Below are 15,252 nucleotides of genomic sequence, written 5' to 3'. Positions count from 1 at the left end.
GATAAACAAAATATGAAATAATTTTTGGTATTTATGTATGCAACTAACTGCCTTGACCCAACTTAGTGATTTTTTACAGGTGAAAAGAATGATAACAAAAGTCAACATTAATTTCAATGATAATTCCTTTATTATTATACATATGTTTTACATTCTAATTAGATATTTATTCTGAAAATCAATGAATAAATCTATTTACACTGGTTTTTATTCTTTTCTTCTGATGGAAATGTCATGGTAATTACTTTAACCCCATATTCAAAGCAACTGTTTTGTACTATAAGGATTTTGTGTCAAAATATACATTTCTGCAGAAATGTTTTCAATTTCTTTCAGTGGTAACAAATTCCACAAGTGCATGTTTTGTAACCGAGTTTAAGGTAAGAAATATCACAATTTTTCTATAAACACTATTGAAATACAACAAAAGGAATGCATACGAAAATGGTGATATTCCATGACTGAAGAAATGTTATGAGCATGGTTGTCTAAAGAATCGTTATGTGTATGATTGAAAGAATTTGGCTCATTTTGAAAATTTGGTCACTTCTATTAAGGTGACTGTACTAAAATTTAAATACCTGATTTTATTAGAATTTAGCACACTTAATTATAAATATTTTCCATTGGCTATTTTTGTTGATTAGAAATTAGTTTACCTACTAAAATATTTGCTGGACTTATCTTATTAATGATACATGAATAAATATTTCAATTTTGTTTTTGATATAATCCAGTAAAAAAATTTGAATTCTGATCAGCTGATGACATCAACTATTGATAAATCTGATTATGACTCAAATCTCAGCACATTTTTTTGCTATATATTTTTTGCAACTGCAAGTATTTGCATAAGCTGACACTAAAGTAAATCCATATATGCATACAAAAATAAAAATACCTTCTCATATATAAAATTTGAAAAATATATCTGTCAAATGAATGTCATTGTGTTATGAAAACTAAATAAATATCAACAAATGAAAACAGTTATACCTATGAAAATAAACTTCTATCAGCAAATGCATACAGCATTTTGAATTAAAAAAATCGTTACTATTCCATTTTGAGGACTGTAAAAAAAATTGCAGTGAAAGTGTATGCGCAAAAGCGCCAAATCTAGCAAACACACCCATTTAACAGCGCGCCAAATCTAGCATATTCGCTGGTTTCAGATTGTGTAAGTTTATACAGTTTTATATTTCTCAAGATGCCATTGAAATACTAGTTTAATCTTTAAATCCTTTTTTGATACTAATTATGTTACCTTAAGAGCCGCTTCATAATTTATCATGACAGCAATTTTCAATGTCTCTGAGATTTAACAGAAATAAATATGATAATGCTATTATCAGAAACCCACATATCAGAACCTATTTTTTACCCACATATATCTTTACTTTTATTTCTGGCTAATTGAGTTTTATTTACTTAAAACCTACTATTAATGTTATATATTTATAATAACCACTTTCCTAATTACTCTCACTTAAGGAAAAAAATGATGAAATCTTAAATAATCGTAACTTAGAATTTAAGTTATTTAAAAATTATGGTACTATTCTGTTTTGAGGACCGTAAAAAAATTGCAGCAAAAATGTATGAGCAAAAGCGCCAAATCTAGCAAACGCACCCATTTAAACAGTGCACCTAATCTAGTATACGCGCTGATTTCAGATTGCATAAGTTTATATAGTTCTAGATTTCTTAAGACGCCATTGAAATACCAGTTTAATTTTTAAATCCTTTTTTGATACCCTATGGATTTAATAATTTGGGAATTGCCCATGACGAAAAGTCTGCAATAGAATTTTGAATATAGTGCAGAATCACTCACTGCTTGACGCGTTTTTAAGAATTGCACATACTCAGTATCCATGTACACATCGACCTATTTTCACTTAAAAAAAAATCCCAGAATTGCACAAAAATGGCACTGCGCACACCCTTGACTTTATCTATGTACACATCGACCTATTTTCACGTAAAAAGTAAAAGAAAATTGACAAAAATCCAATTGTTTTTAACCCTTGTAAAAAGCAGCAAACAAATAAGTGGGCGATTCTGCACTTTACCCAGAATTTTTCCAAAGAAAAGGCATCATTCATTATAGAAAATTATGTTTGAACAAACAACGAAATGAATTATACTTTAACGATAACTCGATAGCGAAATAGCAATGCAGGCATCCATTCAGTTATGTTTAGCAACTTTTACATAAATTATAATAATGATCTGAAATAGTTATTTACTCTTATGCTTCCATTCAGTCGTGTTCAGCCTTTTTTATATAAATTATAATAATAAAAAATATTATATGAAATAAACCTTTCATCTAATTCAAAACATCCATTTTAGATAGTTATTTACTATTATACTTCCTTTCTTGCGTTAGGGTTGCAGCAATTATTTTCGGCATCAGTGGCATCAACACTAGTTTGGTGATTTTTTACGGCCCTCAAAACCGAATAGTACCCAAAAATCTATCAAAGAAAATGTTGCATGTAACTTATCTCACTTATCTGACAGTAACATCAGAACAAGACCACAAAATTTATCATCGCAAGAACAGCAAGACTGCACCTGTCATTAGCAGCAGCCTTGAACACCATATAAATGACAGTACGATTTTGCTGAGTTCCACCCCTCAACTTACATGATGGAGCCCCCTCTCTTCCCAGAGGGAAGGGTCTGAGGGTCTCTCACCTCTCTTCCCCTACCACCAACATCTCCAGAAGACTTTCAGCTTGCCACATATTTAGAGTGCCCCATGCTGGAAAGACACTATACATTTACAAACATTCATGCCTTCTCCGGGACTCGAACCTGGGCCCTTCGGTACCACAGTAGGCTCCCCAAACCACTATGCTGTCTGGGCAGCTAGAAAATGTTGTAAAAACAGATAGATACAATTCTGCATACGTATACTCATGAAAACAAATGTTTTTGTTAATAAACACTACATTTTAAGACTTTATTCTTTGGTACTACATGATACTGTAAGTGTATAACTGAAAAACAAAAATACGAACAATGCTTTTACAATGATTCATGTTTAAAAGATGTTCCAGCTTCACAAAATTAAAGCATGAAAGTGTCTGATGCTTCAGGATATGTCATAAAGGAAACTGTTCATAACATAACTGTTCATAATTTTGCAAAAGTATTAAAACTATAAAATAAAATCTCAAAAAGTCTCACATTGCTTCTGAGCATCAAAAAGGTGATATCTATGAAAACATAATTATTAACCACAACTAGCTGTTTAGTGTTCTCTACCTTGCATAACTTTGAACAGATATTCAAACAATCTTCTTTCTCTCACAGGGTTCTTCACCAGAGTTGGTGCAACTTATATGACTACACAGGGTGTCCAAACTTTTTTTAATTTATGGGTAGCACTGAACAACTTCAGGGGTAGCATTGAATACAGGAGAGCAAAATTTAGGACCCACATGATTTGTACCGGACAGCAAAATGTTTAGCACTGGTTCTGTATGTATAAATATTAGCATAATGACAACAGATAAGATACTGAACACAAGTAATGTAAAAATGTAGATAAAAACTTCAATACTCCCCCCCTTTTGGAATATTTTCCAAAATATAAATAAAAGAGAAAAGGATATTTCTGAGTTCAGGAGTGATCTTCATAGGAGGCAGACGTAGCTTGTATATGTTGCGAGCATCAGGATTTTGGGAGCCACCTCTATAATTAGCACCAATAAGATTACTGGGATAGTGACGATATTCTCTTGCTTTATAGGCAACAAACTTTGTGCGCATCTGATCAGAAAAGAGTGGAGGATATTTGTCTGATTCCTCAAATACCTATAATATAAATAAAAATGTAATCTGTATAATATACATGTAACATAAAATAAATTTTAACTAAGATAAAAGCTGTTTAATTTATGTTACTATTTACAATATATTAAAAATAAATATATAAATAAAATTTGCACAATATACATCAGAAATTTCTTGAGGAACATTTTCTTCTTTAAATTTTCGTTTGATTCCCACATATGGCCGTGGTTCTTTGATTAATTTCTTCTTAAACTTATTCATAACGGCAATGACAAACGCAGAAAACTAAAGCCAATTTCACATACTTTTCTGCGAGGTTTCTTTCTTTTTTTTTTTTTTTACATAACTTTGTTCTCAAGCACTAATAAACGTAAAAGATAAATTAAAGTCAATTATAAGCGACATCATATTTCAGATTAATAATGGACGCAATCAATTTCTGAATCATGAACAAATAACGAAATTTTGAATTACGAAAAAAAACTAAAAATTATGCATATAATTTAATCATAATAAAGCTCGTATTTAAACAATCTTAGAAATTTCACAGCTACAGCGAACAATATTTCAAATCAAAAACTTTCAAAACAATAAGACATTAAAAATCAGAGTCATATAGAACAAGAATTAATTTAAGATCTTATTAGAAGAAAGCTCGAATCATTTCCCGCGATACAAAACTTAAGTCCATCACCATGGTAACAGCTTTGCAACTATGATACTTTCTACACACAGTTTCCAATAAGGCTCAACGTTAGCGTCTGTTTATGATAAAGGAATCAAAGCTTATCTTATTCCTTTATCGGCGTTCGAAGCATCAAATAAAGGCGTTCAAAGCATCAAATAAAGGCGTTCGAAGCATCAAATAAAGGCGTTGAAAGCATCAAATAATCGAAAATTGGCATCTAGATACTCCGGGGTAACGCCAAGTTGCGCAGGTACCTACACTGCGAACAAAATGTTTGCTTGAGCCGATTTAAAGGCAGTTTGCTTAGAGAGATACACGCCTAAAATAATCACTATTACTTTATATAACAACTGAGATGAGAAATTAAATCTCTTTCAATCTTAAAAAGTTCCAGTAATTTCATATCCTTAATCGACTCAGGCGAACGCAGTTCGCAACCATCAGGCACCCGCGAGGCAGCGCTATCCCGGGCTAACTATGTTGACGATTTTCGATCTGTAATGTGTCCGGGACATTAAGTTGGGAAGAGGGAGAACATTAGCTTGAAAAATTCGTGGGAAAAGGCAATTTTAGAGTTTCTGAAGTAGACATCACGTAAATGCAAGTAAGATGAGGAACTTAGGAGTTAGGATTATTTAACTTAGGAGGAAGCAAAAATTAAGGAGTGCAAAAACCCAGACAGTGAAATGTAAACATTTAAATACAGAAAATTACATATTTTTAAAACATTCTATTACATATTTTTATAAATGTATTAAAGAATTAATTTTTGAGAGTACTAAGCATTAGCACAAAATAAGCGACATAGGAAGTTAAGTTAATTTAAAGCGTTTATTTCCTCCATAACAGAGTAGAGGATGTTAGATTTAGTACCTAAGTCCTTTGCAGCCTGCATAACAGGCAGTTTACTTTTAAAAATTTGCGTGACCTTGTGTAGGTTAGTTCCAAATGCTCTTTGAAATTCAAACAGAATTTTAATCAGTTCCAAGTGAGATTTGTAGAAAAATTTAAGTCCATAGCAGCAGGTTTCGAAGAGGAATTGGCATTTTGTTCTTCACTACCTGATCTTAAAGTCTGAGCATAACTTACACCATTGCGGCGATCAGAAGAGGGCATTTTAGGTCTTTTAAGGGTAGGAAATTTTTCACAACCCCTATACAAGGCTGGGTGACCCTCTTTTCCGCAGTTGCAGCACTTAGGTACGTCTAAGCGTCCTTTATCGCAGTCCTGAGTCTTATGATGTCCAGCGCATTTCACGCATCGTGGGGAAACATGACAATTCTCCGAGGAGTGGGGTCATTTCTGGCAGTTAAAGCACTGCGGAACTTGGAATTTCGAAACATATTTTTCCACCGTAATTGAAAATAGTCACAGGTCAGTCAGTTTATGGATTCGATCGATTACTTCATTTTTAAATAACTGTACTTGAAATAAGAGCATGGGGGTCCAAGTCCTATTTTTTGTGAGCTGCACTACTTTGTGAACCTTGAATCCTTGCTTAAATAACTCATCAATGATTTCGGAGACCTCCATATCAGAAGGTACACCTCTCAGTAGCAGCTTAACAGGCTTTTTCATGTCTAAGATTGACAAAAAAATGATCGATGCCTTTTTCGAGAAAGTATTTACTCAGAGTCCTACGATCATTATCAGTGCGGAGTAGAACCTTTAAAAATTCACCACTCAGATGGAATAAAAACTTCACATCAGGTAATTTAATGGCTAAGTCCTTAGCAAAATCATTAAACTTAACATTTGTCTCAGCCCTAACCATTGGGGGGGGGAATTACACGTTGAACAACAGTAGGGGCGTGCTGTTGAGAATTACTAGCATTTATATTTATATTACAAATATTATTAGATGAAATATTTGCAGATATATTTGAGTTTGAATTAGCTACATCATTATTTTCAGGCTGAGAATTGCTATCACAGTCTGGAGTTACACTCTTATCAACAATATTTGCATGACTTAATACTTCAAATTTATTAGATATAGTTGCACAAAATTTAGCCTTAGCTTTAGGAGCTCTAGCAGTTTTATTAGGTTTCTTAAACATATTATAATTTTCAGAAAGATCAGAGTCACTTACATTACTTTTTCTCTTAGATGTGTTGCCCGGTCCAAACCCAGGTGCAACAGAATTAGGCTAAACACTTACGGTCCATCATTACAGCTATCAGAGGTTACTATGGAACTACCTGCTCTAGGTATAAATTGCACTTGCCTTCTAATTCGGAGATTTGTCTGTTGAACAGCTTTATTCCATCAAGAAATCCCATCAAATTGTCTGGTTCAGTACAGTCCCTTCAGCACAGGCCACAATATCGCGTTGATGTTTTAGTTTAGTAATTTTAGCTTGTGCAACATCATAGTCAAAATTCTCTAAATTACAGGCAGAACCCCAGTCTGCAATACACATTCATAATTTGAACTAGATCCATTGGTATTAGCAGTTGGAGAACCCGTAATAAAGTTCATATCCAAATTCAAGTGAGCAGAGGTAGCGAGACCGACACGAGATAAAGCGGGCAGGTCATCCCCGTCCGCCGCGTCTGAATCAGAATCCATCGCACAGGCAGAAGCTCAGAAAGCACGCGCGTTCCCTCTAGAAGACTAACTCTCCCATATCCTTAATCGCACACTTCATAAACAAAGCATATCTTTTTGGCCAGCCAACTTGAAATTTATGCTTCAATATAAAATTTCTAACCGCTCTTTCATGATTTCTTTCTGTGTAAAATCACCATTGACAAACGTTCCAGCATTAGATGCATTTAAAGATGCTTTACGAATTATATTATATTGATTATGAACAAGTGAATTTCTAGGACTTACCAAGATTTGCTATGAATTTGAAATTTCGTTTGCAGTGGGAAATTTTAAGTTTTTCAATGGGCAGTTTACTTTTAATCTTAAAATGTTAAAAAAGTTATGCATTTAAAAAGTTTTTGAATGGGCAGTTTACTTTTCATCATAAAAAAGTAATGCATTTAAAAAGTTAAAAATGTTAAAAAAATAATGCATGACTTTTTTAAAATGTTAAAAAAGTAATGCATTTAAAAATGTTAGTTAAAAAAGTAATGCATTTAAAAAGTTTTTCAATAGGCAGTTTACTTTTAATCATTCTTTTCTACATTTGCATGCACTACTTTCACTGCAGAATTTTTCGGAGTTTTAATTTGGGTGTTTGGAGTTCGGTATGCCAAAACATATTTGTTCTTCGGGACCTCCTCCAGGCCGAAGTGAATAGTTTGTATGAAAATATACATATAATTTACCTTTAAAGTAAATCTCAACCATACCATTACTTTCTTGGAAATACTGGTTAAACCATATTGTTTGATAAATTTACAACGATAAGGTCTGAATTTATAGAGTAATAGCTGACAAATGGATGGGCCTGAAATGTCTTTAGTTTGATTTTTAATTTGAGAAAAAATGTCATTGAGATATGGAAGGCAATGGGGAGAGGTATTTTGTATTGTTCGGAGACCTTTTTGAAATTTTACAAGAGAAGAACGAAAAGAGACAGATGGAAAGACGCATATTGTTCGGAGCATTACCTTTTTGATTTTTTCCTGGCAAATGTTAAAAAAGTAATGTATTTAAAAATCAACCATAGAACGAAATAAAATATGATGCAAGATCCATTTAAAAAAAGATATTTCATTTTTCAGTTTTTTTTCTCTATATGATTATTTCAAGATTAAAATTTTACAATAGGGTTGGTATACATAAAAATCTTTTTTTAAAAAGAAAAAAAAATATATATATATTGCTCCAGTTTCTTCCAATTTATAAAAGAGTGGAAAACCTTGAAGAAAATAAACATTTTCCTTTAAAAATCTCATTTAATTTTAAACACAGATTCTAACATACATATTATTACCCGCGTGTAGGTTCATAATGGATTGAAAGCACACAGAACCATTGATAGCTTGATGAAATTTATTTTTCCAAAAACACTTTACAGCTCTGGAATTTAACAGAAGTACTTGTACAGCTTCTTTCAGTACGAAAGAGCAGAATCTATACAGTGTATATGATTTGGTTTATGACATAGCACTCGAGGACTATTTGACTAAGGGATGGGATGCTTTCGTGGAGGATTTTCTGAAGAGAACTGGCTCGTATAGCTTATAGAGTTTTTCTCTGTCGCTTAGCTGTTTCTCGGGAAGTTTCCTGTACCTTCGATTTCTTCAAGTAGCTGGAAGGAATGAACAGTCACAGTTGCATAGGGACAGGACCAGTTACATAGAAAACTGAAAAAAAAAAAAAAAAGTTGCCAAACTTCTCGACAATTTTTAGCCAAATTTAGCGACAAAAATTAGTCACGAAACCATTGCTATCTTGGAGCTATCTCACCAAATGGAGAGATAGCCATTTACTTCAATGTTAAATAGACTTATCCGAGTAGCTCTATTTTTTCGGGGATGGTTCGCATTCTGACGTCTTTCATGCTGTATTATATTAGACACAAGAACTGACATATAATTTCGCTAAAATTATTTAAATATATACAAAATTCGTAACGTAGCCCCGTCCCAAGGATATGGAGGTCCGGGCAGTACAATCCTGGACAGGAAGTCATACGTATAACTAATGAAAATCAATAACTGAATATTAAAGGCACAACTAAAATAATAAATAAATAATATGTACACAGCATAAAACAATGGGGCAATTCTATATCTCCTGTTCTACTGGGGCGATTGACGAAATTCAAATTGTGTTTTTCGCGTCTCGAAAGAGCGACTTAGGATACATGTTAGTTTTATATATAGCACTTTTCTAATATAGGTATTTTGACACAAAATCGGACTTTTTCTGAAATGATTCGTCAATTTTTTGCCATATTTCGATTTTACGACTCAAATTATGCCTAAACATTAAATTTTGTAAAATTTGATACGAAATTTAAAAATTTATCTTTGCGCATTTTGTGCAGTTTGCGCCAAGAATAATTCACTTGAGAAACTTCTTAATTTATAGCAACTATTTGCCTTTCCTTATTTTCATTGTAACCGAGCGGAAAAAAGTCCTCGTTCATTATTTCAAATAATTTTAACAATGGGCGTAAACCACATTTGGAGTTATTATCGCTTATAACAAATGTGCCAAATTTCTAAACGTGTCAATATGTAATTTCACCTAGATTCTAGGAAATTTTGAATAAAAAACTCTAATTTTTTGCAGGTATACTTAGAAATACATCTTCTTTAAGATGATGGTAAAAATTTTATAGGTTATAATTCAAAATTTTTTTTTGAAAAATTTATAAAAATTATTTAAAAGTACAAAATTAAAAAATAAATCATAAAGAGTGGGTGAATTTCATTTGGAATGAATCTAAATTTCGAATTCTAGAAGAAAGAATCAAGTAGGTTTGATAAAAAAAAAAGAAATATTAATAAATATATATCAAATTCAATTAACATTGACGAGTTAAAATTTTGAGAGCTAATTTAAGAAAAAAAAAAAAAAAAAAAAAAAACTACTCGTGCGATTTTTACAAAACTTGGCAGTTTGGTATAATTGAGTTGTAGAATCGAAATATGGAAAAACATTGGCATGTCATTACAGAAAACGGCCAGTTTTGTGTCAAACTACCTATATTAGAACAATGCTATATACAAATCTAATAAATATCCAAAGTCGCGCTTTCGAGACAGGAAAAACGTAATTTGAATTTCGTCAATCGGCCCAGTAGAACGGGAGATATAGAACTTCCCCCCCTTTTTTTTAAATCTTAAAAATCTCCTATAATTCTTAAAAGGAGCTACCCCCAATTTATATACTTTCCATTAAAATCTCCAACAACTATAAAATTTGTATAACAGTTAAAAATATTCTGCAGCTTTAGGAGGTGAGCTTGAAGATCTTCCGCAAGAGAAAAATAAACTGTAATAATACGCAGAGAGCTGACCTGCATACTCAGCCAAACGGCGACAATCGTATCAGAATAATAACCCACTGCACAATCTATAGATTCAAGTGTCATAACATCGTTTTCCCATCCCCCCTTTCTCATGCATTACTCTCCAACGATTGTTTATGTAAGCAATCCTGTTTTCTATACGATATGGTTCCTGAATTATAATAACCTCGGAGGTCTGGAGCAAAACTTTTTCAATGGCAAAGAGCTGGATTGCTGCCGATTTACAGTGATTTAAATTAATTCTCAATAAATTCATATTGCCAGCTGCCAGTCGTAATTCCGTATAAGTCAGATTCCAAACATAAATAAAATTAATAGTTTAAAGAAAAAGTCTATCTAAAATCTCCTGTGTAAAATCTTAAAATTAAAATCTTGATATATATCTCTTCAAACTAATTAAAAACTTCTTCAGCCCAAAACAGAATGGAATTAAATTTAAATTAAAACTTCCAAGTTTTCCTATGACAATCCAATAAAAATAATAGCAGGTTAAAACTCCGGCAATAATTTTAATTACACATTAATTAAATTAAGATCGGATCAAGAAAAATGTGATCAAGGGGGGAACAAAAAGGAATAAACAGATAAGTTTGAGCCCAACCGCAGTGAAACTTTAGTTTACATCATGCATATCATAAGGTCTCGTATATATTTTAACCCTTTCAAAAGAGATGGACAGTTTATGTCAAATGCATCATGCAACACAACAAAATTCGTCCCAAACTTATTATATTTCTTACAATTAGTGTGTATAATGATTAAATACATGATTTAATTTTTACATTCCTCTTTACATAACCAAGTAACAAACATTTTATACATTTCCTAGGCTGAAAGAAAGGTTTTATTACGCAAGATTTCCAGCTAAGAGCTAGGCAACCCAGTGGCGTAGCTAGAGCTCTTGGGCCCTTGTGCAAAACATTTGCCTCCCCCAACCCAATAAATTTACTATGCTTAAAAAAAGGGGGGAATAAAGTTTAGATTTCCTAAGATTTTTAAATAAAATACAGTAAGTTTTACATTCAAGTATATTTCGAGTTTCTATATAAAATCTGCGCCAATCTAAGTTTTTTTTTTCGTTTAATTTAGCAAGCTAGTAAATAACTGGTTATATTATAAACTGACAGACAACATGATAGGTAAACGTACAAAAAAGAGATTACACTAATATATAGCGCGCTGTGATCAACTGAGCTAAGGAACATGACTTATACAATAATATACAAGTCATAAAAAAGAACTTTTATAATGTAAATGATACATTTGTTAAATATAAAACATAATTATCATAAATTTCATAAAGAAAACTATTTGAACATACAATTTTTGTAGAAAATATGTATGATAAACGCCACCGATACGCCACTGGCTGTATCATATATTACAATGAACATAAAGCGCCTGGGCATGAAATAACAAAGTGAATAAAAATAAATTTTCTCTGGTATGTATGGTTGGTGTTTGCAAGAAGTTTTGTAAATATAGTCAAATGTATAAAAAATATGTATATCATCAGTCAAGTCCACAGCCAGTAATAGAAGAGGGAAAGATGACCCTCTGAATATATTTTATTTTTTCGAGACTAGAAGAGATTTTTCAAGTTAATTTTATTTTAGAGTTCGAATGGCTAATTTGGACACCCATTATTTTGAGTTCGAAAAGAAAAAATAAGGGTTTCACCGAGATTTGAACTTGGATCACTAGATTCAAAGTCCAGAGTGAGTCCAGATCAGAGTAAACTCGGATCGCTGGATTCAAAGTCCAGAGTGAGTCCAGATCAGAGTAAACTCAGATCGCTGGATTCAAAGTCCAGAGGGGTTCCATGGTGTAATGGAACCCCTCTAGACCTTCCGATGCCGTGAATCGAACCCGGGCGAACCCGTGTGTGAAAGCCAGAAATTATAGCCACTAGACCACATCGGACTCAGGTGAGACTATCTAGGAACAGCTGTTGCGCGTAGCAATTTTCCACGCAGAGAATCTTACGGTAAAAGTAATTTCTTGTTTCCTCCAGGTGATAGTTCCTCGTTTTAGTGCAACTTAATGTGCCAAAATTCGTGCAATGTATTCATGTTAAATTCTCAAAAGTACACAAAATTAATACACAGAACGGGAATTAGATGAATATAAAAAAATTCAAATATCAGTTTAAACTATTGCGCTGTTGAAAGAGGTTAGAAAAAATCAACTTCAGTATAAACAATTTATATTCTTTGCGTGGTTCCTCCACGCAGTTATTATCTAGTAATTCAGTTTCTTTGTGCGGACGATTTCAAATCCCAAAGAACTATCTGGCTGCATGAGGCGTTCGTGATTTTCTTCTTATGTAATGCAGAAAGCATCCCCCTTTTAAGGTAGACAGCCCTCGCAACCTTTGCAACCGATTCAACCAACCAAATACAGTAAAAATCTCAATATAAAAGAGATTTATGGAGAGAAAGATCATAACAAACATGCAAAAAATATTTTGAAGTACGTAATATGTAAGGTTTGAAACATCTTTTATTGACCACTGTAAAACTGAAAATGTTCATGATTATCAAATGGCTATGATATAAGCTAAATAGACTTTAAATTATATCGATTACACGTATCATTAAAAAATGAAATGCAACTTTAAATTATTAATAAATGTGTTCAATGTTTTAAAATACTTCAAAATCTTAACCAGTCATAATTAGAAATATAACTTAAAGATCTCATGCCACGTCAATTGACAGCTCTCATGAAGCTGGATATTTGCCAAGCGTGAATGCTAAGTTCAAAATCTCGTCTTGACCATTGGAAATATTCACCAGATCAATAGGGTAAAGTTTTTCACACTTTCTTTTAAGAAAACTTTTTGGTACACTGAACTACTCGAACACATGATTTTTATACGTGTTTTAAGTTTAAATATGTAAATGCAGTTCAGCAGAACATTCATGGGCCACCTAAGCCTTCGGGCCACTGTGCGACTGCATTCCTTGCGTACCCTTATTTACGCCACTGAGGCGACCATTATGGAATGTATCAACCTGGCAACATTTCGTAGCTTGAAGCACGCGATGTGAAAATTTCAGGATCATCTGAAAACGGAAGCGAACACAGGCGCTGCCACAAGTACGATATTCTTTCATCTTTTACACAAGATAATCATTATTTATTGAATTACTAATATTATATATAATAAATCATACGAGGGTTAACAAATCTTTTTCTTGTAATAAGTACATAATTTTGAATTCACTTTTCGTTTGTATTACCTTTTCCAACCCAACTTCCTCATTATCTCCCAATCCAACTACCAAATCTTCATTTTTTTTAATATTAATATTTAAATCACGGGTGTGTACCGATTTCGCCAACTCATCTCAAACATCAATTTTATTTTTATACAGTCGCAAGCTTATTTCGTTTCCAAATCCCTTTGCTGAAAACCTTGCCATGTGCTTTCCCAAACAAATTTACCTTTAATAAGGACTTAATATCCTTATTCGGTCTTCATATTTCTTCCACTAATTTCAAGGAGTGGAAGGTTCTAGAAATCTTTCGGTGGCGGAGGAAATTTATATAAGAACGAAGATAACATTAGTTTCTCAGTATGTGTACTTTAGTTCCGCGTGAATTCGGAGTAATGAAAGATCTCTGTAGGCGCTTCGCTTTTTTAGATATGCTTTGCACTGCATTGTGTTTAACGTTCTTAGTAGTTTGAAGTGTAGCTACTGGCTGTGTTTTGTAGTACTGAGAAGAGCTGTACGAATAGTTTTCTGGAAAGTTCTAGAACTGTAAAATAATCCTTTTTGTAAAATAAAGTTCATCAAGCTACAACCGGTTCTGTGTGCATTCAAATTATTACGAACCCGTACGCAAGCAAAAACATATATTTGTATAATACAACTTATGTATCATTTAAGAATTATTACAACGTGGGTTAGAGACCTCTTTAGCATTTTTCCAGAAACGTTTACCATCCACTGATTTTAATTCAAAGACTTTCAAGTCTGTGTCTTTAAACAACTTGAATTAAGTAGAGGGTACCAGCGCATACATCGTACTTATTTGTTTTTGATGGTTTTATTTATCCTTGAAGTCAAGAACGTTGTGTTCTGATGGAACAAAATTTACACTCATATCCATAAATTAAGGATAATTCGGAGTCACGCGGAAATCGAACACTAAAATAAATATATCACCTGTAAAATCACTACACACATCTTCAAGAATCATATGCATATTTCAGGAAGTAATCTGATGACACCGATGATACGTCACAATGACGAGAGTGTAAGAGAGTGATATATAAGGAATACAGGCAAAGAAGTAAAATTGTTCGCAGGCGCTTTATAAGCATTTCAGTGCAATAACCGAATAGTTATGACACAAAGAACGCATTTGGATGATCTTTTACGTGGTAGAATTATCGGCCGTCTGGAATGTGGGCGTACCCAACTGGAAGTATCAGACGAACTTGGAATTGCCCAGAGTGTCATCTCCAGGCTTTGGCAACGATTCCAAGATGATGGTAATGTGAGTAGACGTTACAGCACAGGTCGCCCCAGAGTTACAATGCCAAATGAGGACCGGTATTTGGCAGTTACTGCCAAAAGAAACAGGCGGAGCACAGGCTCAGACCTGTCTTGTCAGCCCTCTTCAGTCACTGGTACGACAATTTCAAGGCAGACCGTGTACAGACTCTTAGGGCAGATTGTTCTATATGCTCGTAGACCTGTCAGATGCGTTCCACTTACTGCAACTCACCGCCGCCTGCGGTTAGCCTGGAGTAGAGAGCATGCATTGTGGACACCGCAACAGTGGGCTTGTGCGATGTTT

General features: G+C 33.3%; 1 protein-coding gene across 1 annotated transcript; it reads right to left on the bottom strand.

The window, feature by feature from the left end:
* Nucleotides 1-122: 122 nt before the first annotated feature.
* LOC146996138 (uncharacterized) lies at nucleotides 123-4,711 on the bottom strand. The gene is made up of 2 exons (XM_085820009.1): nucleotides 3,973-4,711; nucleotides 123-3,831 (listed from the first exon to the last, which is right to left on the bottom strand). Exons 1-2 carry the CDS (start codon nucleotides 4,069-4,071, stop codon nucleotides 3,571-3,573), a joined length of 360 nt encoding a protein of 119 aa, XP_085676135.1. The 5' UTR covers nucleotides 4,072-4,711; the 3' UTR covers nucleotides 123-3,570.
* Between the last annotated feature and the right edge of the window lie 10,541 nt (nucleotides 4,712-15,252).

The sequence above is a fragment of the Stegodyphus dumicola genome, chromosome 7, assembly GCF_044657685.1.
Source record: "Stegodyphus dumicola isolate Sdum_Otavi_A_Nest chromosome 7, ASM4465768v1".
NCBI classification, from domain to species: domain Eukaryota; kingdom Metazoa; phylum Arthropoda; class Arachnida; order Araneae; family Eresidae; genus Stegodyphus; species Stegodyphus dumicola.
Note: the sequence above shows the minus strand (reverse complement) of the source record. Positions and strands in the feature narration are given on the sequence as shown.

Excerpts from the sequence above, each read along its gene's own strand:
- LOC146996138 (XM_085820009.1), bottom strand. The coding sequence starts at position 4,071 with ATGAATAAGTTTAAGAAGAAATTAATCAAAGAACCACGGCCATATGTG. Across the intron at positions 3,832-3,972 it reads TTCCTCAAGAAATTTCTGAT|GTATTTGAGGAATCAGACAA; the intron begins GTATATTGTGCA and ends TTTATATTATAG.